At 41.7% G+C, this 20,991-nt stretch overlaps 1 protein-coding gene across 6 annotated transcripts in view; it reads right to left on the bottom strand.

The window, feature by feature from the left end:
* Positions 1 to 578: 578 nt before the first annotated feature.
* lrp4 (low density lipoprotein receptor-related protein 4) overlaps positions 579 to 20,991 on the bottom strand; it is a 113,442-nt gene continuing 93,029 nt past the window's right edge. Inside the window, exons 14-39 of one of the 6 annotated variants that reach the window (XM_029497695.1) lie at positions 20,477 to 20,694; positions 14,843 to 15,019; positions 13,304 to 13,429; positions 12,523 to 12,731; positions 11,946 to 12,027; positions 11,750 to 11,855; positions 11,453 to 11,654; positions 11,095 to 11,284; positions 10,198 to 10,329; positions 9,541 to 9,681; positions 9,372 to 9,458; positions 9,116 to 9,287; positions 8,499 to 8,661; positions 8,150 to 8,375; positions 7,746 to 8,049; positions 7,400 to 7,618; positions 7,110 to 7,244; positions 6,843 to 6,951; positions 6,351 to 6,543; positions 5,991 to 6,104; positions 5,723 to 5,834; positions 4,889 to 4,950; positions 3,915 to 4,002; positions 3,672 to 3,816; positions 3,383 to 3,444; positions 2,301 to 2,433 (exon numbers count right to left, since the gene is read on the bottom strand). In XM_029497695.1, the coding sequence (XP_029353555.1) occupies positions 3,403 to 3,444; positions 3,672 to 3,816; positions 3,915 to 4,002; positions 4,889 to 4,950; positions 5,723 to 5,834; positions 5,991 to 6,104; positions 6,351 to 6,543; positions 6,843 to 6,951; positions 7,110 to 7,244; positions 7,400 to 7,618; positions 7,746 to 8,049; positions 8,150 to 8,375; positions 8,499 to 8,661; positions 9,116 to 9,287; positions 9,372 to 9,458; positions 9,541 to 9,681; positions 10,198 to 10,329; positions 11,095 to 11,284; positions 11,453 to 11,654; positions 11,750 to 11,855; positions 11,946 to 12,027; positions 12,523 to 12,731; positions 13,304 to 13,429; positions 14,843 to 15,019; positions 20,477 to 20,694 (3,754 nt within the window). In that variant the 3' untranslated portion in view covers positions 2,301 to 2,433; positions 3,383 to 3,402. Of the gene's footprint in view, positions 2,434 to 3,382; positions 3,445 to 3,671; positions 3,817 to 3,914; positions 4,003 to 4,888; positions 4,951 to 5,722; positions 5,835 to 5,990; positions 6,105 to 6,350; positions 6,544 to 6,842; positions 6,952 to 7,109; positions 7,245 to 7,399; positions 7,619 to 7,745; positions 8,050 to 8,149; positions 8,376 to 8,498; positions 8,662 to 9,115; positions 9,288 to 9,371; positions 9,459 to 9,540; positions 9,682 to 10,197; positions 10,330 to 11,094; positions 11,285 to 11,452; positions 11,655 to 11,749; positions 11,856 to 11,945; positions 12,028 to 12,522; positions 12,732 to 13,303; positions 13,430 to 14,842; positions 15,020 to 20,476; positions 20,695 to 20,991 lie in introns of all 6 variants that reach the window. The other 5 variants (XM_029497691.1, XM_029497692.1, XM_029497693.1 and 2 more) reach the window with 5 other exon arrangements.

Below are 20,991 nucleotides of genomic sequence, written 5' to 3'. Positions count from 1 at the left end.
AACTGGAACACCTGTGACTATGTCCCATAATTAACGAATTTCGGAAAAAAAAAAAAAAACAACACACTGACTTATTGGGTTTTGTTGATTTCTTAAAACAGAGATGATCTATTTGTCATTTATTCAGGAACACCCCAAATAAATGAGAAACAGGATGACAATGCCTCCACAGAGCACAAGGGATGTTAAATGGGTCAAAGATGGTCATGCAAATCACATGCCATTATTGTCCCCAGACCTAAACCGGGTTAAACACTCATGGGAGATACTAAGTTAAACAGCACTCTACACCACCATCATCTGAGCAACCAAATAAAAGAACAAATTTTATCAGAATGGTGTTCATCACTCCATTAGAGTTCAGAGACTTGTTGCATTGAAGCTGCTCTGGTGGCACAACTTCCCTTAATTTGGCACCTGACTGTAGTTTTTCTTTATTGTAATATGTCTGCCTTAAAAAACGCCCTAACCCAGCTTGCTAAGATTATTGTGGGTCAAAGCACCAAGCTGTAAGAATTTACAGGGAAGACTAAATGGCATATACTGCTTTTGGAATATATAACTAAACCACAAGTGGACATCACACATAAGGGAATAAAGGCGATGACATTGTAAAACATGCACATTTGTACTGTAATTTTTTTTTTTTTAATTTGTTACTAAAAATCAAAAGAGCTTTGAATTGCAACCGTAAGTGCTCATAGATCATTGTTTGTCTTTATAGCTAACCACAAGAACCTGAATCATATTTCTGAGGAAGGACCACTGAAGGAAATGATCAATGTGAAATTGCACTGAGAACTAAAACCCTTCTGTTAGCGGGCCAAAGAAATCCCAGGGACATATATCTAACAGTTTGGTAACTAAAACTACAAATACCTGCATGGCTGAACAGCAGTAGTGGTAAATAAGAAGATAACTTTTTCTGTGATTTGGGTGGCCAACCCCAAGTAAAATAAACAAAACAGAAAAATAAAAAAAACAAACAAAAAATGAAAGTCAGGCATATTTTAAAACCTCTCAGAAAAATAAATATACTGGTGTAGGAAGAAAAAGAACAAAATGTTTGGCACTTAGGCTGTTACTTCATCACGGCTTCCTCTGCTATGTTCGAGGATCAACAATGGTTGAGCCACAACTTATTAAAAAAAAATAAGAAAATACACAAGGTTCCTTTCAGTTTAGTTTTGCAGACGGTGAATAGATTTCTGCAACCAGCTACAGCAAGTTTTTGCTTTGACCCGTTGGAGGCTGTAAAAAAAAGAAATCAGAAGCAGGTCTTGCACCAATGAGGGCAAGTTAGTATGGGGAGGAACTCAACACTCTGTAATTATGATACATTTCTACTGAAGTGTAAATGTAGAAAGCAGTACGGAGACTCTGTGAAGCCCCGACCTTTGGCACTGTCATAAATACAACTCTTGAAAACGCAGGTTCTGCAGTACTAAGCTCTATTACAGCACTCCCACCATTTCTGGAAGTCAGCAAACCCACTCTACAAGTACAAAAGTGTTCATAAATAGAGTTCATAAAGACATGAGTGGCATTAGGGAGAGCATCATGGTTACATCATCCTGGGAGTATGCCATTTTAGCTTTGTCCAGAAAAGAGGTTCACAAAAAATGAAGGTGAAGTTGGACACGGAAAAGCGCTTGTTGCAATCTAAGGAGTCTGCATCCTTTGAAAGGGCTCCAGATAACCCCTGTGTCTCTCTGTCCACTTCCTCCACAGAGTTATTTCCTTTCTTATTTAGGCATGCTCATTAGTCCATCATTTTGCCGACAGCCGGTAGCACTGAGGGTACTGTTGAAAAACTGTACTGTCTATGTGTATGTGTGCACACAAGTAGGACGGAGTCCCATTTTCAGACAGGAGTTGCGTTTATGGGAGCTTAGTTGTGTCTAGTCAGATTCATGCGTACCGTTACACAACATATGCAACTGTTACTGTGTTTGTTCCTATTTTACTTAGTGTTTTTGAACCAGCTATAAATACAGGTGTGTGTGTGTGTGTGTGTGTGTGTGTGTGTGTGTGTATTAGGTAATAGAGGTTGAGATAAAGCACAGGAGGGCGGGGGGGAGGGGCCCTCCCTCACACTTCACTCTCGGTAGAGGGCTTGCGTGTGGAGGTCCAGCCGGTGTCGGGCAGGCTGTGCTGGGCGTGACGCTGTGGGGTGATGGCTGAAGGAGTCAAGGTGGTTATGGAGGAGCATTCGGACGCTTCTTCCTGAAGGAGCTGCTCCGTCTCGCCATCATCTAGCGAAGCACTACTGGCCTGCAGGGACACGGTGTCTGTGCGCATGCAGGTGTGAAGGCCCCCTCTGGATGGCTTGATCTGTTTTAGGTCGTCCCAGTAAAGCTCCTCATTGGACAGGAGACACACGCCTTCCACAATGCGGATCTTTTCCTTGGTGTAGCCTCCATCCACTCCCCCCTGGACAGCGAGACCCCGTTAGTTTAGTCAGTAATTGGGCTCTACTTATGCCAGCAGTTAAAAGAAAAATCCACCTCCAGGTTCGACGTGCTAAGCTAAAATTTATTTTCTGGGTGAGAAAGAATCCAGCTTCTTCAACCTTAACCCATCACTCCTCTTTAAAAGGAGTTTCTTAATCTCAATGTCACATTGCAACATTGATGTTCCTAGTTTGAACAAACATTTTTGCAGTTCAACCTGTTAAAAAGTGGATTTCCCTTCAAGGACTAATCAAAGACAAACAACACGACACTCCAGAACAAAATGTCACCTTTAAACACAACCCGTGCACAGCAAATTATTTCCTCTTAGTACTGTTTTCTCAAACTTAGTTTCTCATCTTTATATGAAGGTGCTACAGGTATGTAATTAATAAAAGGAAAGCACCAATCTCTGTCATCTGGAGTCAGATTGTTTTAAATGGTAGCTGGGCTACACTGGTGCATATTGCCTGTAGGAATCTGTTGGTTGTGGCAGTGATAATTCAAACTGTATCTCCAGCATGAAACCAAAGCAGCTCAGCTCACGTCACAAAGCCCATGCCCTCACCGGACACCGTGGCATCAATGACATTTCAGCTCTGACACAGAGCCAACCAACTCCAACGTTATTTCAATATGTAACAATGCTGATGATACCTGTAGCACCTTTAACAAAAGTTATCCATACATTTATACCATTTGCCTGTTGAAACGGCACTTCATATCGAAAAAACATAAATATAGTAGTGTGAACGCAGACATGCAACTGATCACAGACCTCATAAACTGCATAAGAGAGGGAAAATATGAATTACTAGATAGGTGACTGCATGCGATGAGAGACAGAGGATATGAGGGAAAACAAAAGAAGGACAAGTCAGAGAAAACACAACTGGAGAGGACACGACTCCTCCATGCTGTGTAACTACCTCTCCATGGGACAAGTGGGTCAAAAGATAAAGGGAGAGAGGGAGTTGTAGGGATGAGAGAGCTGCAGTGAGGGAGAGTGGGAGGAAAAGATGAGTGCTGGCGTCTGTCGCCTGCTCATGTCACAATCAATGACAATCAATATGTCCAGACACAAACAGTGAGGTCATTTGTCTCTGTAGTTACCCAAGTTTGTCTGTCTGTGATCTTTGTGAACAAATATAATGGATTCCACCTAAATCCATTCTTCTATAAACAAAAGAAAAGTTTGCAGCTTCCCTCTGCCATTACCTCTTTCTTATATCGAAGTTGGTTGTATATTGGTGGCTTCTGTGATGTCTCTATCTTGACCTCTTGTGTGGATGTTCGGTACGAGGGGTTACTGTAGGTTAGGTTGCTCACTCCCGGGTCAGCAAACTTGGACTTTTTATGCCTGCTGGTCAAATTGAACGCTCAGTTAATGCATCCAAGTATTTTCTGTTTGTTGAATTCATATGATTGATGAGTGGACAAAGTATAAAACAGAGGACTGACCTGTAAATAATAAAAGCAGCGATGAGGATCAGAATAGCCAAAATGGTCAGGACTCCGCCAATCACATAGCTGATATGAAGCCCTTCCCCTGCAATACGCAACACAGATATGTAAAAAATGTAGCGTGTTAGTTGTCTAATCCAATTTCATTTTGATTTCAGTAGTTAAAGATTCTGTTCTGCAGTGACGCTGTGAAAAGTTCCCATGTTGTCAACCTATCAGTATTCACATCATTCAAAACTCTGACTGTGTTTTCCTGAAACCTGAACTCTGAAAGAACAACAACCTCTAATTCTGAGTAACAAATGTATGATTGCAGAGTTGTCCAATCAGGATTAAGACCACTCACTGTTTCAACAGCTGTTTGACTTGATTTATTTGTATTTGTTCTTAGTTAGTATTTGGTGCTGAATTTTGATGTCAGTTTGTCTTGTAATGAAGCACTTTCTAGCTGCATATTTGGAAGTTGTTAAATAATTATGTTTTTATATTATAATCAGTCATCATTTCATTTGCACTTATCATCACTTTAAGTATTAGGCTGACTTTGTGTACTGTATTTGTTTAGTTAGACATTTCAAAGCATTAGAAAAAAAAAAAAACAAAAAAAAAAACAAAACACATTCCCAGCTTGTAATTGCTTGGTGGTTGATGTAAATGATGTTTACTAGTTGGAAACCAGTAATTACTGCATGCCCCATCCAAAAGCTAAAACAACATTACATATCACATTCAACAGCTGTTATTAAGTTGGCTACAGCAAGCTGGTAAACAACAGCCATGACCAGTTTTATTTGACTGGGCCCCCACTCTCCCTCTGCTTCCAGTCTTTGAACTAAGCTAGGCTAAAAGGATGGTGGACCGATGTCTGTACTTGACACATAGATACTTTAATGCATCTTCAGTTTATACTCTGGGTGAGATGGTAGATATGAACTACCTTTGAGACTGCAGGAAATATTTTGTGTACTGACCGTGAGGAGCTGTCACCACATTGTTCAAGCAGCCTTCTGCACTCAAGTTCTTGTCGGTGCAGCTGTAAAAACACAAAATATGTTTCTTAATAATAGCTCGAAAAGATCATATGGAGGTTTTCTCAGAAGAAAGCTCTATCAGGCCTTTTGGAAGAGCATGTAAGCTGGTATCACTATTGACTGCAAACATTGTGTTGAGGATGAACAGTGACATAATTAGTCCAGAGTGATAAAATTCTCCTGACATCTTAGGACTTCAATAATTGAAGGATTTTTTTGAGCAAAGACAAAAAGCTTCACTTCCAATTAATGCCATTTCTTTAAAAGGAGTTCTTAATATAAGCTGACCAACTGAAAGAAGTGACAAAAACACTGTCAGCATCTTGTTTCTCAATGTATTCACATGAAAACAATCTGTTACATGTTCAATTACTCAATATGTTGAGTTTTATTAGATATTGCAGCCAGTAAAGAAACTGAAAAGGTTTTCAAGGTGCTTTTCTGGTAAAAAAAAAAAAAAAAAAAAAAAAAAAAATGGACAAACAGATGGACACATAGATTGGTACCTAAATGAGAAGATGACAAACAGTCAAACATTTGATTTACATTTTTTGAGGGTGCAGTTTGGTGTGCTGTTAAAAATCCCCAAATTGTTTTCATTTTCATCAGCGGCTAAAACTGAGACAATACAAATACTAAATACTAAAAAAAGAGAGAGAAGAAAATCTTATTCCCTGGCAATAATTTTTTGTATTGTTATCAATAGGAAAAGTAAGAAATAATGAGGATATTGGTGTCTCCTATTCTGTTAAACAAATGGACAAACAGACATACTTGACCAGTGAGGGTCCTCTGCGTGGCGTGTCAGTTGGAGCTTTAGGGATCTTCTTCGGGACAGGTGTGCTGCTGGTTGCTTTGGCTGGAGACGTAGGGATGTACCCTGAAACTGATAAACAAAAGCAGATTAGAACCTGTCACCAACCACCTACGTTTTTGTATTTTTTGATTGAAACAGTGGCCAAAGCTATCAAGCTATCCTACTATGAACATTTCTTAGTAGTCATAAATAAAATGGTGACACACACAACAGTCATGTACTCACTGGTGGAGCAGGGTCGCCCATCTGGTTCATCAGGGCAGGCACACACAAAACTATTGGTCTTTGCAAAGCAGAGGTGAGTGCAGCCGCCATTATTTACCCCACATAGATTGGTTCCTAAATGAGGAAATGGCAAACAGTCAAACATTTTATGTACACGTTTGAGTTTGGTGTGGCATTAAGAATCACAAATGATTTCATTACAGGTAATAACTAAATCAATAGCAGTTGAAACAGTGTGGAAATTATAAAAATAAAATTCCCCCCAAAAATAAATACGTGAATAAATAAATCTTATTCCATGGCAAAGGTTTTTTTTTATTATTTTTAATAGGAAATGTAGGGAATAGTGAGGCTCCTTACCCGTTTGTCTGTGAGGTGATACCACTATAATGTCCATGAGGCCCTCCACATTGGCCAGCACAGTTTCCTTGCTGCGGCCAGTGTGTTTGTCCACCCGCTGGATGGACTTAGTCTGCCAATCTGTCCAGTAGATCCAGCGGTCTTGCTGCGAGAGTCGGGAGAAAGGAGTTAGAGGGGAGGACACCGGCTTCAACTGGGGAAATGAGGGAGAAGAAGAGAGGAGAGGAGAGACACAGACAAGGAATAAGGGGACGGGAGAAAGAAAGGGGAGAAAAAAAGGGGAAGGGGAGAAGAGGAAGAAAAATGAGGGTCAGAGAAGAAGGAAAGTAAAGAAATGGTTAAGTCGAATGAGTTCAGTATGAGCTGGAGGAGAGTGAGACAACCAGTGTGAGTCACACAGTGAGCCGATAAGTAAAAGAGAGCAGGTGAGTGGAAGAAGGAGGGTCAGCCCACAGCGGAAAGTGAGGAGGGGTAGGGATGGCATGGCAGTACCTGCGTGAGAGCGAATGGATGGGACACTGGGCTGACGAGGACCTGACGCAATTTCCCGTTCAGGTCTGAACTTTCAATCCTGTCCAAGTGAGCATCTACCCAGAAGATCCTGCAGGAAACAACATTTAGCTTGTTAACATTTATCAAGTATATATGAGTTAATATTAGCTTATTAATATGGTAATTGCAGCATTTTGCATTTTAGTACTGCACACTATGCAGTTTTACTCGGGTAGCTCGCCAAATAAAGAGGCTTCTTTCTCTGACCTTCTTGTGTCGTAGTCTAGAGTGAGACCATTGGGCCAGCCTAGGTCCGTATTGATCAGGACCTTTCGGTCAGAGCCGTCCAAGTGAGCTCGTTCAATTTTTGCAATGTGACCCCAGTCAGTCCAGAACAGGAAACTGTAGGGATAACGAGGAGCTGGTGAGGATACTTGGAAAAACAAACTGCACCCCGGTGGCTTTTTTCCCCATATTTCATAATTTGTCTTTTCTTTACTTCATTATTTGGCTTGTAACAGCTCAATTAAAGAAGAAACTGTATATAAAAGCTTCACCCTTTGCTCGGAAACACTGCGATGGCTCTTGGTTCATCCAAACTGTTGTTGACCAGGACTTTGCGGCTTGTTCCGTCCAGACGGGCCACCTCAATTGTGTTGCGCCCAGTGTCGGTCCAATACATGTTCCTGGCTACCCAGTCCACTGCCAGCCCATCTGTGGTCTTCAGGCCTTGGCTTATTACTGTCTCCATGTCACTGCCATCTAGATTTGCACGCCTATGCAAAGGGTGCACAGGTGATATGGGCCAATTTCATGAAATCACTTTAATTGAAGCATTTAAATCCTAATCAATAATTAAAAGCAAATGGCAGGATTTTGCACACTGATGTTTGTTTTCCATACCTTATGACGTCAAGAGTTACATCAGTGTAGTAGAGTTTTCCATCTACGCTATCATAGTCCAGTGAGATGACATTGTGCAGCTCAGGCACTGGTACATGCACGTCAGTGTGGTCATTGGTGTCCAGGGAGATTCTGCGCACGCTGCCACGGTTAGAGAAGAGCAGGTATGTCTCTGGAGAGTCATCACATGACCTGCCGTCTCCTTTGAGTAAGATGCCGGTGGGACAAGCACAGGATGTGCCATTGGGACGAGGCAGACACAGATGGGTGCAGCCTCCATTCCTCCTGCCACACTTATTAAAACCTGAGGAGGCCAGAGACGGAGGAGAAATCAAAATAGAACAGAGCTCTAAAATAGCGGGCTCTATGTGTCTCACAATGCAACTCAACAAACTGTGATTCACCTAGTGGCCTCTCCCTGTCTACACCCTGGATGTCCATGAGGCCTGGCAGGTTGGCTCGCACTGTGATAATGTTGGCCCCAGTGTTCTTGTCAGCTCGCTGGATACTGCGGCTCTGCCAGTCGGTCCAGTAGATATGGGACCCCAACAGGGTTAGACCATATGGGTGCTGGACTGGAGTAACAAGGGTGTGACGGTTCTGTCCGTTTAGATCAGATGCCTCAATACGCTGTACAGAAAAAGAGATTAGATCATCCGATATGTGGAATCCTTATAAATACTGCTACTGACTCTTTGGTCCTTATATAGTTCCTAGCACAGGTGAAAATTGAAGCGAGGAGCCATAGCTGACCTCAGTGTGGGCGTCGGCCCAAAGTAACTGTGACCCTGCCATGTCGATAGCCAGGCCGTTGGGCCAGCCCAGGTTGTTACTGATGAGAACCACACGGTCTGATCCATCCATGGCTGAACGCTCCAGCTTTGCATGCTCTCCCCAGTCTGTCCAGTACATGTAACTGAAAAGAGAGAGAAACGACACAGGTGTTAGGGTGTTAAGAGTAGGTAATAAGGACATGCACGGTCATGAGACAAACACAATACAGTCATTAGTGATGATTATGTCAACAAAAAGCAAGAAGGCCATTAGAAGTCAGGATGTGCCAAAGCTAGCACTGATGATAACAAGTCTCTTCAGATCCATTGTTTAAAGTACATTCAGTAGGTACACTGTAAACCTGGTCACACTCAGTTGCTTTCTTAACTTGTACCAAAACAAAAACCAAAAACTAGATTACAGGAGATCACAACAGCAAAACACAAGTCTTGTTCTCCACAAGTACTCCTTTTAAGGTAACCAGAGAAAAAGCAAGAGCTGGAGAATAAGTGGGATGAAAAAAACAAACCCAAAACCATAAAAACCCACATACATTTTTTACAAATATGGCACTAAATAAAAAGCTTGTGTCTTACCCCATCTCATGATAGAGAGCGATGGCTCGTGGACTATCCAGGTTCTGCCACACAAGAACTTTCCTCATGGAGCCATCCAGGTTCGCAACCTCAATGCGGTTGGTTCCCGTGTCTGTCCAGTAGATCTTCCTCCCACGAGCGTCCACTGAGAGACCGTCAGTTGTTACCAACCCTGCAGGGAGAGTGAACATGGACTTGTGACATTACTGTATTGGTGGAGTTAAACAATACCACAAAGGTAAGTCACACTCCTCACCTGTAGATATGATGTCTTCATGTGCTGTTCCGTTGATGTTGGCTCTGCTGATTTTCTTTAGTGTGCTGTCAGACCAATACACTTTTGCTGCAGGAGGAGACACATATACAAATATATAAGGATAGCACAGGTTTTAAAGACATGCATTTTCAAAATAAGACACACAAACCTTCCTTGGGGTCAACACCAATGGCAATAGTGTTTTTCATGGAGCTGTCGACGGCAAGAACCACATCAGCGAAGTAGGGGATATCCAGAGAAACCATCCTGATGTCTGTCCTCCGTGCAAAGATCAGGAAACTGCTCATACCTGCACACACACACACACACACACACACATCAGAGCACCTTGCTGTCAGAACACAAAGGGGGTTCACATGCTCTTTTCTACCTGGGAGACAAAAGTTTTTGATATTAACCCTTTGAATTTGTGCGGATTTCTCTCCTTTTATCTGCAGACTTATAAAATAGATTTTTCAGTGGTGTTGTCAGTATCATGGTAATATTATTTCCAGCATGGCTTAATTGATGCAGACATTGAGTATAATGCTGGATTGTAGATTTCAGTAGATAAGGGAGTCACAAACAACCCTTTTTGTAGCCTATATTTCTTTGGTTTATCTTTCAAGAAAACATTTCTGAGTTATTTTTCACACTGAAGACAAAGAAAAAAAGGATTAATAGTTAATTGACTATGAGGAGCATCTTGTGCATATTTTTTGACTTTTAACCTCAAGGGACGTTGTGCAAGCTACTGTGCTATGACAGCTCCATTTTGTTTACTGGGTCAATGCTTCCTGAAATGCAGACAGAGGTTGTTTCTTACCTGGCGTGCAGGTCTTTCCATCCATCTGCAGGTTGATCCCAGTGGGACAGGCACAGCTGGAGGCTTTGGGAGCAGGAGCCAGGAGACAGAGGTGGCTGCAGCCTCCATTATTCACTGCACATGGGTTATTCACTACAAATGGGAGATACACAACCAGACTTAACTCATCTACCATCCCATTTTCAAGGTCATCTCACAAGTAAAAACAAAAAGGAGATGGAGGAGTAAAGTGGGGCAAACAAAAAAGGACCCTACTACAATACAGTCAAAGCTGTCAGAGAACACAGGGATCCCCCCCCCCCAAAAGACATCTGTGAGATCTATGAGGTTTTAATTTGGACAAGAGCCCCAGAGGCCTGCTGTCCTCTCAGCCAATGATGTGGGTTTATTTTACCTATGATCCTCCCCGGTGTCAGTAGAGACACATGATCTGAGCTGGGAAACGGCAGCAAAAACCACGAAAGCAGAGGATGACCTTTTTTTTTATCTTTGAAAGAAGAGACTTACCCAGAACAAGACAGAAGAGAAACGGTTATTAAAAATGAACTGCATCTTTCAACTCCAGGCCTTAGCTGGGGATTTTAAACATGGCACAGTGTGTCTAAATATACCATTCCTAATTGTGAGTTTAATGTGCCAACAGATCAGGTTGGTCCATAACTCCAGGCCAGTTTACTAGGAATGGAGAAATAACACTTCTTAACTAGTAAAAATGGCCCGAGGTTCGACAGTATGAAACCAGTATGAAGACAAAAATCCTGGAATTTCAACTGCGTGTCTTGCTGTCATTTTTTTTTTATAAAATTCAGACCCAAAGCACTGCAGAAGCAAAAGCATGTAAATGAAAATCACCCTTCTGCTTGCAGACTGCATGGTACACATGTGCCTGACACAGACCTCTCTCACGGTGCCGGTGGAACATGTGAATGTCCATGAGGTTCTCCAGGTTTTCTGCCAGTGTGTGTCGCCCCAAACCGGTGAGCTTGTCAGCACTCTGGATGCTCTTGGACTGCCAGTCAGTCCAGTACAGCTTGTCCTCATGCACAGTCAGGCCAAATGGGTGAGGCAGCTGGCTGCCGATCAAAACCTGAAGGCCAAAACAGCAGCAGACCTGGTGAGATCGCTACACCTTTCTAAAGCCAAACTCACTGTATTCAGAAAACGACTGCTGACTGATTTTTTTTCCTTATAATTCAACTTTTACATTTACTGAATTTCCTGAACAAATCAGCAGATAAACTGACTTTTCATTCACCTGTCGGTCAGAGCCATCAAAGTTTCCAAATTCAATAGTCTTCATGCCAGCATCAGCCCAGTACAGGCGCTTGGTCTCATAGTCAATGGCGAGTCCATTGGGCCAGGTCAGATTGGATGAGATGATGACAATACGACTGGAGGCGTCCATTCCAGCACGCTCGATCTTCGGGTTGGCACCCCAATCTGTCCAGTACATGAAACTAAAGAGAAAGAAAAAAGCAAATGAAAAATAATGAAACAATCACTGTTGGTTCATATGTTAAAATCTTGATATCAACTCTTCTTAATATCTAACCCTCTGACTGGATCAACGACAATGTCCCTGGGCCGATCCAGGTTCTCCCATATCAGGACAGTCCGCATGCTGCCATCTGCATTAGAAACTTCAATTCGATCTGTACCTAAGGATCCCAAGACAGGACATGGTGACATCTGAGACTAGGATTCATGATTGTGATTGCACATGGTACATGATACATGAGCCTGTTTACCAGCATCAGTCCAGTAGAGCTTGTTAGTCACCCAGTCAATGGCTAAACCTGCTGGGCTCTCCAGACTGGTGTCCACCACCACCTGGAAAAACATGACATTCCCATGATGCCTCACATTACAACTTGACCCACTGAGCTTTGATGTTTTATGTCCAGACAGCAACAACAACACAACATCTCTGCCACTAATATTCATGAATCAAGAGTCCAAATTAAAGAGTCTATTTCACGATTCCAATTCCATCTTCCTAAGAAACAATCGTGATGCATATCAATTACTATTGTATCTGGAAACATTAGTACTTTTAAACGTTCAACTGGACTTGATTTTGTGTGTATTTTGTTTGAGCGTTCAGTGGTGAATTAGAAGATATGCACATGAAATACATTTTATTTGGCTGTGTATATTTTCTACCAAGTATGAATTGCTGTTCCACTTTCACAGCGGCCCCAGTAGATGGCAGTAATGTTGCATTAACTCCGACTATGTCATTGCTGCTGGCTCTGGAGGGTCAAGGACAGCTGAGGAATAATGGGATCTCCAAGTTCAATTCAGTAAAGTATAAATGTCACTGACCTCTTGCTTGGCGCCGTTCCACAGCGCTCTGTTGATAGAGTCTGTGGTGACATCGGTCCAGTAAATGTAGCCACCTTTGTCATCCCAGTCCAGTGCCACAGCATTTCGTACGTCAGCCAGAGGGATGACATCATCAGACATGTCCTCTGTATCAAAGCTGATTCGTCGGATGTCCGTCCTTCGGGCAAAAAGCAGGAACTTGTCAAGACCTGATTAAAGACCAAAGGTCTTCTGTCAGTCTTCTAGGTTTAACAGTGGGGTCAACAGTGAACACAGCAAAACAGCACTACTACACAGACAACTAGCAGCCCGTAAGGGGAAATTCCAACCATGGTGAGTCAGCAACAACAAAATAAGCTATACTCTAAAACATTCACCTCGGCTTGACTAGATAATACTAACGCCTGGGCTGCCAGGCTGATCGAGAAGATTACGTTCATGTTAAGCATTAACGTGAGCTTCATTCCTGAAAGGTTGCTAAAAAAATATCAAATTAATGCATGAATTAAAGTAATTAAAACTTAACAATGCTCATTTTGGCATTCATTGTTGCATACTTAAATAATCATAAAACATCCATCAATCTATGACACATAACTCACAACTGTCAGGTGGAAACCTTCCTACTTCATATTTCATGGTTAATTTTTTCTTTTTCAAACCTATTGGTCAGTCTTTGGGGGATTTACAAATATTCAGCTAGTAAAAAGTATTAAAAAGTAACATTGTTGGGCATTCACAACAGCAGCGAAATTAAAGCCTGATGTGTCTGGGGACTCACCACTGGCACAGTTGTAGTTGTCCACCTTCTTGAAGCCGGTGGGACAGGCACATGTATATGTCTTATTGCTGGGAAGACACAGGTGACTGCAGCCACCATTGTTGGCGCCACAACGGTTCCTGCCTCCTGCAGGAGAGACAGACACGCGGCTCAGTATGTCATGATCCACCATCCCCTCTCTGTTCATTTCCTTTCTGAAATCTCAGGATGGAATGATTCTTCTTAAAATGCATTTAAAGGAATAGTGCTTCGGAACAGCACTTGCTAACTCTCAGGGGTTTATTTGCTTATAAAACTAACAGAGATGCTTGATGGTTCCCCTGCTTCATTTCTTAATGCTAAACTGAGTGACGCTTCATGCCATACCGGACAGAGGGTATGCAATACAACATATACTTTTACATTTCTAAATGGAAATAAACATGTATTAATTGAAACTGTTCAAGCTGTTAGCTTCAGCTGCAAAGCTCAATCCTTGAAATGTCAAAATGTGCATCTTGATATCGCTTAAGTGCAAGAGCTTTTTTAGTCTACTTAATTAATTTAAAGTTCAAATCTCACCTAAACCAAGTAACCTCCCTCGGCCAAGACAGAGGCCGCTCACAGTTTATATTAGTGTCAAGACTGTTTAGACTGTTTTATCAGCATGATAACCAATGCCTTCTCTTGGCCTGAACTCAAGTTCAACATGGTTTTATGGTAGGGAACACAGACTTTTGCTATTGTGCTGATAAAACACCTCAACTGTTTTATCAAAGGGTCCAACAATAGCATAACAAATCATTCTTTCATTTTCACAGTTTGCCAGCTTTTTCACTCCTCTGAGCAAAGACACCCTTTAAAGAAAGTTCCTGCCCTCAACCAGCTCATCTTTCATGTCTTTGTTTGATGTGCTGTTGTTCAGCATTTTATTCTCCTGCTGGCTACATCACAAAATCTTTCTTTTTCTTCAGGCTGCAAATGTAGATATTGTTTTAAAAAATAAAAAATAAAAAAATGGGAGCATTGTTCTCTCCTGGGATTCTCTTACAATTAGAAAAGAGGTAAACAAATGACCATATAAGGAACCTCAAATTTCCATGAACAGAAAACAACAGTTGTTTTGCTTTCAACTCAAGCTGATATTATGTGACGTGTATCCCTCCGCTGCTGTTTTTCTATATCAAAATTACTTTTTTTTAGAGCTGTTTGATATTGGAGCCATTAAATTGATTGGACCTAAAGATTGACAGTGCACATAAATAATTGGCCGGATTACTGGTAACTTTACTTAATTTTACCTTAGACTGAAATCTAACATTATCAATATAAAATGACAAAACACTTCTTGTTGCCATTTGTCACAACATCTATTAAATCCCTCCTTTGTGATGCTATTGATTGCCCTGGTTCAATGCACTGCTTTGTGACCTTGTAGTCATTTCCCAACAATGACAGCACAAAATCAACACTGCAAACTTTGATATAACAAGCAAAAATAAGCAAGGGACATTTATAGGAACAGTTGATGGTAATCTCGTGGCCAGGCTGTGTACTGACCTGCAGGCTGCCTCTGGGGGTGCAGGGTGTGGATGTCCATAGGGAAGTGGAGCTTGTTGCGAATAATCTCCTGGTTCTTGCCGGTGAATTTGTTGGCGCTGTTGATGCTCTTGGTGTGCCAGTCAGTCCAGTACAGGCTGTCCTCAAAAACTGTGATTGCAAATGGGTGGGGCAGGCCTAAAGAAAGATAGACAGAGACACAGGGCCCAGAAGAACTAAGAGGCGCTCACTGAAGCATTTGATGAAACCAGCAAAGGGCCATAATACCTTTTTCATGATAGAATGAGCAGCGTTATACGCAGAACGAGAACTCATCAAAGTGAACTAACACAGGTGTTAAGATTGAGACCTGATAATGAGCAAAAATATTGATCCTGTGAACTTAATGTTAACGAGATTTGAAAAGTCTTTCCAAATGTAAAAAAATTTTTAAAACAAACACTGAATTTGGCTCATTCCATCTGCTGTTTCAAAACATCCTCTTATTCAGTGCTGTGGACTTGGCTGATATAATATCTTCCCCATTTAGAGCTGCTTTCAATTACTTTGCCTCTCATTGGCCTGTAGCTGGTTTAGCTGTGGCCAGAGAGTCCAAAAGCAGAGGCGCTCCCTTGTTTTTCTTTATTAATATGACTTTTCCGTCCAGAATCTAAACACAACTTTAGGAGCAGGCCTTAAACAAGGTCAGACTGATATAAGAGAGCGAATGAAATAGGTTAAGTTCTTGTCTTTGACGTCCTAACCTAAAAACAATCTCATACGTTTTAGTTTAAATTATGTGTTCAAGTTTCTATTAATGGTCAAAATCAGTAGTTGGCAGCATGTGGGCCTCAAAGTTATTCCAAGAGGAAAGCTAAATTACTCCTAAAACAGTACTTTTTTGGTCAAAAGAAGAATGCAAAAACATAAAATATGAGTAAAGGCATTTCTGTGTTTAAGTGTTGAAAAGTTTTCATTTTCATTTCCAGGCAATAGCCTGAGAGGGACCTTTTGATAACTGCCTAGTAACGTAGGAAGAATTAAAAGAAAACAGAGCCAGGGCATTTCTCATTAGCATGAAATACAAAGCTCCAGGAACATTACTATTTTTTATGCTGTGTAAAGGATTTCTTTCAAGCATATTTACTAGATGAGCAATAATTAAATAATAAAAAAAAAAGACTCCAGCTGATGTCACTGTGTCTGACAGAGCCTCCACCCACCTCAAATTTTATCTTAAGAAGATTATGTGGTTTTGCAAAGACCCACCACTTAAATATATGAGTAGTGAGTTTAGGACATCTCTACATTAGAATATAGCACGGAGGCATCAAGCCTTAGACGGTGTGCATCTGTATAAAGTGGTCTAAACACTAACGTGTGATGGGAAACTCCTTGGGAGCATCTGCTTGGGGTGATGGCTCACACACTCGTCTAAATTAACACTCTCTTTCCCACTCAATCCTGCCCTTCTGCTCCAGTGGAGTAGCTGCACGCCCAGTTGGATCAGAGCGCTGAAGGGATGGAAAAAGTGATTTCTGCTGCTACATAAAGCCGTGGTGGTGTGGTGAACATTACGGTGCTTGGCTTAAAAACAGCACTATTTATTTAACAGTGTTTTACAATGCAGCATAAATGTCAAGTGGTTAATGGCTCAAACTAGCAAGAGACCAGAAAGATAACGAGCGATGAGGATCTGAGAGGTTCAGTGCCTTCAACTGTAAAAGAAAAAAGTTGTTTGTTTTAATCTATATTGATGTTTTCTAACCAATAATCTATCAGTTGCCCATGTGATGAATTTGAGCCCTCCTATGTTAGTCTTAATGAACGGAGCACATTATACTTTTGTGTCCAAATCCCTTAAATGATTCAAATTATGAGTGTTTTGTTATGTTTTTGTTTTAATAAAGGTTTATCAGTATAAGCAAGTGCTGGATGAAACTGCAGCTAACTAAGAGATGGAGGCATCAGAGTGTCATCATCATGCCATTTGCCCACCAGATTGCACTAACAAATGATTTTTTTAATTATTGTTATGGCAAATTAGCTGTCAGTTTTACAAAACCTTAATACTGACACCTTCACTTTGTCCTGAGTAGGAAAAGTCACTGTGGTTGATCTACTTATCCTAACACAATACTGCTTTCCCTTAATGTAGGAAATATCTAGATATTTTACCAAGCATAGGACAATCAAGTAGCCATGTAAGAAAATTGGTGCTGAGTCAGTCAGTACTTCCGTCTTCAGTGAAATATATCGCCTGCCCTAACAGCTGAAGAGTGATGTCTATCAAGATGGTTTCAGGAAACACCGCCTAGAGACTCAGACTCTCTCAGTCTGTTGCAGACCAAAATAAGTAACTAACACAGAAATCACAACAGCAAGTATAGTTTGCATATTTGATTGTTAATGTTGCCTATTATTTTTGCAAATGGCAGTGGCTGAAGCAATGTAAGCAGCTAATCTGGTGATTACTCTGACTCTCTGTAGTGAACAGGTTTCACCTTTATTTTTGGGTGCGTGATGTATGACGTCTTGTCTGTCTGAATCAGAGTTTATGAGAAATTGTTTTCATGCAGCTGAATACAGAGACATGTCATTTACTGATTATTTGCCTGTCTCATATGATTTAGAAGAAAGCATATTAAAGATTATTTTAATCAGAAAGGACTTTTATTATCTTAGTTAAATTATCTAAAATTGGTACAAATGCGATTCAGCTCTTATCACAAAGTATGTAAAGAATCCCTTCTCTTCAGCGAGCTCTTTCCCTCCCTGTGAGTCATCGACACCTACAGAGGCGTCTGGTTTTGATAATGGTCACCTTCTCCCTTGCTGTTCCCAAACCCCCATCCCCACCCGTCCCCACCCGTCCCATCCTGTCCCCACTCCCTCCTGCTACTTCTTTCCGGGACAGCTGGGGGACCAGCTGCAGTGTCAATGGGGCATCAAACATCCCAACCAGCCCCAACAGTAATGTCCCCTTTAACCTACATGCGGCACCTCCTCAGTCCTCTTGTGCCTGGATCTGTCACACACTGTAATCTACACGTCATCGGCAACACAAAGTTGCCTCCAGCTGGACACAACACTGCTCGGGTTATAGTGTCAACTTACAGGACAGCATTTCCATCTTCAATCACATTCCTGTTTCAGCTTAGCAGCTTTTCTTATCATTCACAAAATGTCAAGTGAAGTAAAACAACAAGAATTTTAGGGGTTCTTGTATGTTTCATCTTCCAACATTGTATTCAATCCAAACAAAAATGTTCTGTAATACGCCTCAATGTTAAAGCAACAGGGATGATATGCCATAAATGGTAACACAAAGGCAACCTGTTTAGCCCCGTGTATAGTGTCAATAGTTCAAGTGACTTATCATATGACCAGATGTAACTAGATCACTCAGATAAATCATTGTTTGGTTCAGGAAAAAGTTTGTTGATCAGATGTACATGCAAAAGTACCCATACACACACAATACATTTGTTCCCTGCTGAAACTGAAGACATTGTGTTAAAACCTATGAACTGAGGTGTTGTCCACAAGGGGGCCTCGTTTTGTTGGTCTATTGTCATTGCTTCAAAAAGGACTGGTTAGACATCCAATGTGTCACCATGCAGCAGGCGCCTCTTGAGTGAGGAATTACTGCAGTGCATTGCCTTTATCCTGAGGTGCACACATACACACCAAACACACACCCGCAGAGCCCAGCTCTCCCCTTCCTGTCCCCCACCTCCAGGTACACAGGTGTGCAGACTGGATAGTGGCGTTATCCATGACATCCACCTGCCCTCCAGCTCCATTGACAGAGGAACTGGCCCGCATCCAGCTAGCACACACACAACTATAGATGAAGGGAAACACACACTTGTTAACATTCCTGGGTGTAGTAGCCCAGAGTGTAACCATCCAGACACTCACACACAGATACGCACACATGTCCCATTTGTTCTGTGTGTTGTCTGAGCAAACAGAGGCTGTGGGGAAAGGGCTAATTACAGCCTTTTATCCTGAGAGCACACATCATTAAGGAGAACTACTTGCGCTGATGGCGGACGCAGACAAACTCACCCTCACCAAAACGTTTCCCTGTTGTTGTGTCTTCATACTTGACACAGATTTGCTCCCACAGTCTTTTTATCACTTTCACAGAAAAAAATCCAAATGTAAAGCTACTCTCGATGCCAACAATTCACATCTTGTGAGCATTTCTTGATCTGCTTGGAGGTGGATCATCCTTCAATCCTGGTGCTCTTGCTTGTGTTCCATTGTTCTACAAACCTTTGGTTCAAGCATTTATTAGCTCTTTCAAAAAAAAATTTATAAATAAAAATCCATGAATTAACTAAACTCAACACTGGTTCATTATATTATGTTATAATTTATCTTCTACAGCTGTATCTGTATCCGGGTCAGTGGGGGGGGGTTGCCAGTCCATCATAGGGCCAACAAAGAGAGACAGACAACCACTCAAAGTCACTCTCAGATCTACGGACAACTTATAGTCACCAGTCACCAGTTAACCCAAACATGATGTCTTTGGACAGTAGGAGGAAACCCACACAGACACAGGGAGAACATGCAAACTCTGCACAGACAGGACCCAGGCCGGGAACTGAACCCGCAGCCTTCTTATTGTGGGGCAACAGCGCTAACCACTATACCATCATTCTGCCTATATTAAATTGTCATAATCTAAAATTTGGAAAGGCAACTGTGGCCATTTGAGAAAGTGGGAATAATTACCGCTCATGTTGGGCTGGCTGATGAACACAGAGAAAAAACTAAGACAAAAACCGAAGAAACAAATCTTACAGTGACACAAATTTTCAAAAGCGAGCCAAAGCTTATGAGTGTGTTAAGTTGAGTGCCTTTTAGCTCACACAGGCACACACACAGGCTTCATTGCAGAAAGCAACACCATCAAGCATGCATTGCTTAATGTTTTCATTTATGGTGTCTCTGTGTGTGTGTGTGTGTGTGTGTGTGGGCACACTTCAGTGGTGGATAAGATGCACATTCTCTTCAACGCAAATATGGCATTGATTAACTCCACATGGTTTAATGAAGTAGCCTCAGTGTGCTGCATCTTGTATCTGACCTCCTGTGTATGTGTGCGTTTCTTTATGTGGGTGACATAATAAATGAGACTCCGAGCTCCAGCTGAACTTCTATGGCCCCTCTGCTGCTTGCTTTTAATAGAAAAAAAAAAAAAACCTCAGCAACTTCTGAGCCTCTTGGATAAACGATTCACAAAGCTGCATTTTTCAGGTTTAAAAGGTCATCTTAGCTTTATTTCAAACAGGCTTCCAGGTTTTGCTCTATGCTAAATGAGACATATGAAGTATTAGAGGACAACGCTTCTTTAAATATTTTGTTATATATTAGAAATCCCCCTCCCAGCAGTACAGTGCAATGAGGTCAAACAAAGGCAGTAAAAAATGTTGTTGCTTGGAAAAGAATTCCTATTAGGCCCCAGCTCTGAGACTCGATGAAAGTAGTAAACATAATGAAAGAGGTGGTACAAGAACATCCATACTTTGGATGGAGCCAGAAATCATATCTCTTGACAATGCCCCAGAGCGATGTGCAACGAACTCTGACACTGAACTAGTTCTTGATAAACAGCATGACGTGGAACAGTTAGTTTACCTTGGCTAATGACGGCTTTGCGATTGCGTCCATCCAAATCAGCCCTCTCGATGACATGGTGTTTGGCGTCCACCCAGTACATGCGGCGCCCGGCATAGTCAATGGTGAGGCCGTTGGGCCAGAACAGGTGTGTGTCTGCAATGACCCGCCGGTTGGAGCCGTCCATGTTGGCATACTCGATGCGAGGCGTGTTGCCCCAATCTGTCCAGTAGATCTTACTGAGGAGGAAAGTAGGGCAGTCATGGTTGGAGAAGATCCTTGTTGTGTCCTCATAAAACACAAGGTAAACAGATTGTTGTCAGTATTCAAAACACAGCAGGTGTCTAATATAACAAAGTCTCCTTTGTCCTTGACTCTTCTTGAACTTGTCATCATCACTCATCTGTTCTGACCGGCCTGAGAGAGAAAAGATACTTTTTTTTGGACACATCTTAATTATCCCATGCAAATGAGCTGCCTAATAAGCTGAATGAGTTTTCTGGATTTAAATTTCTCTGGAGCTTCATCCAAAAAGT

Source organism: Echeneis naucrates, chromosome 3, assembly GCF_900963305.1.
Source record: "Echeneis naucrates chromosome 3, fEcheNa1.1, whole genome shotgun sequence".
NCBI lineage: Eukaryota > Metazoa > Chordata > Actinopteri > Carangiformes > Echeneidae > Echeneis > Echeneis naucrates.
Note: the sequence above shows the minus strand (reverse complement) of the source record. Positions and strands in the feature narration are given on the sequence as shown.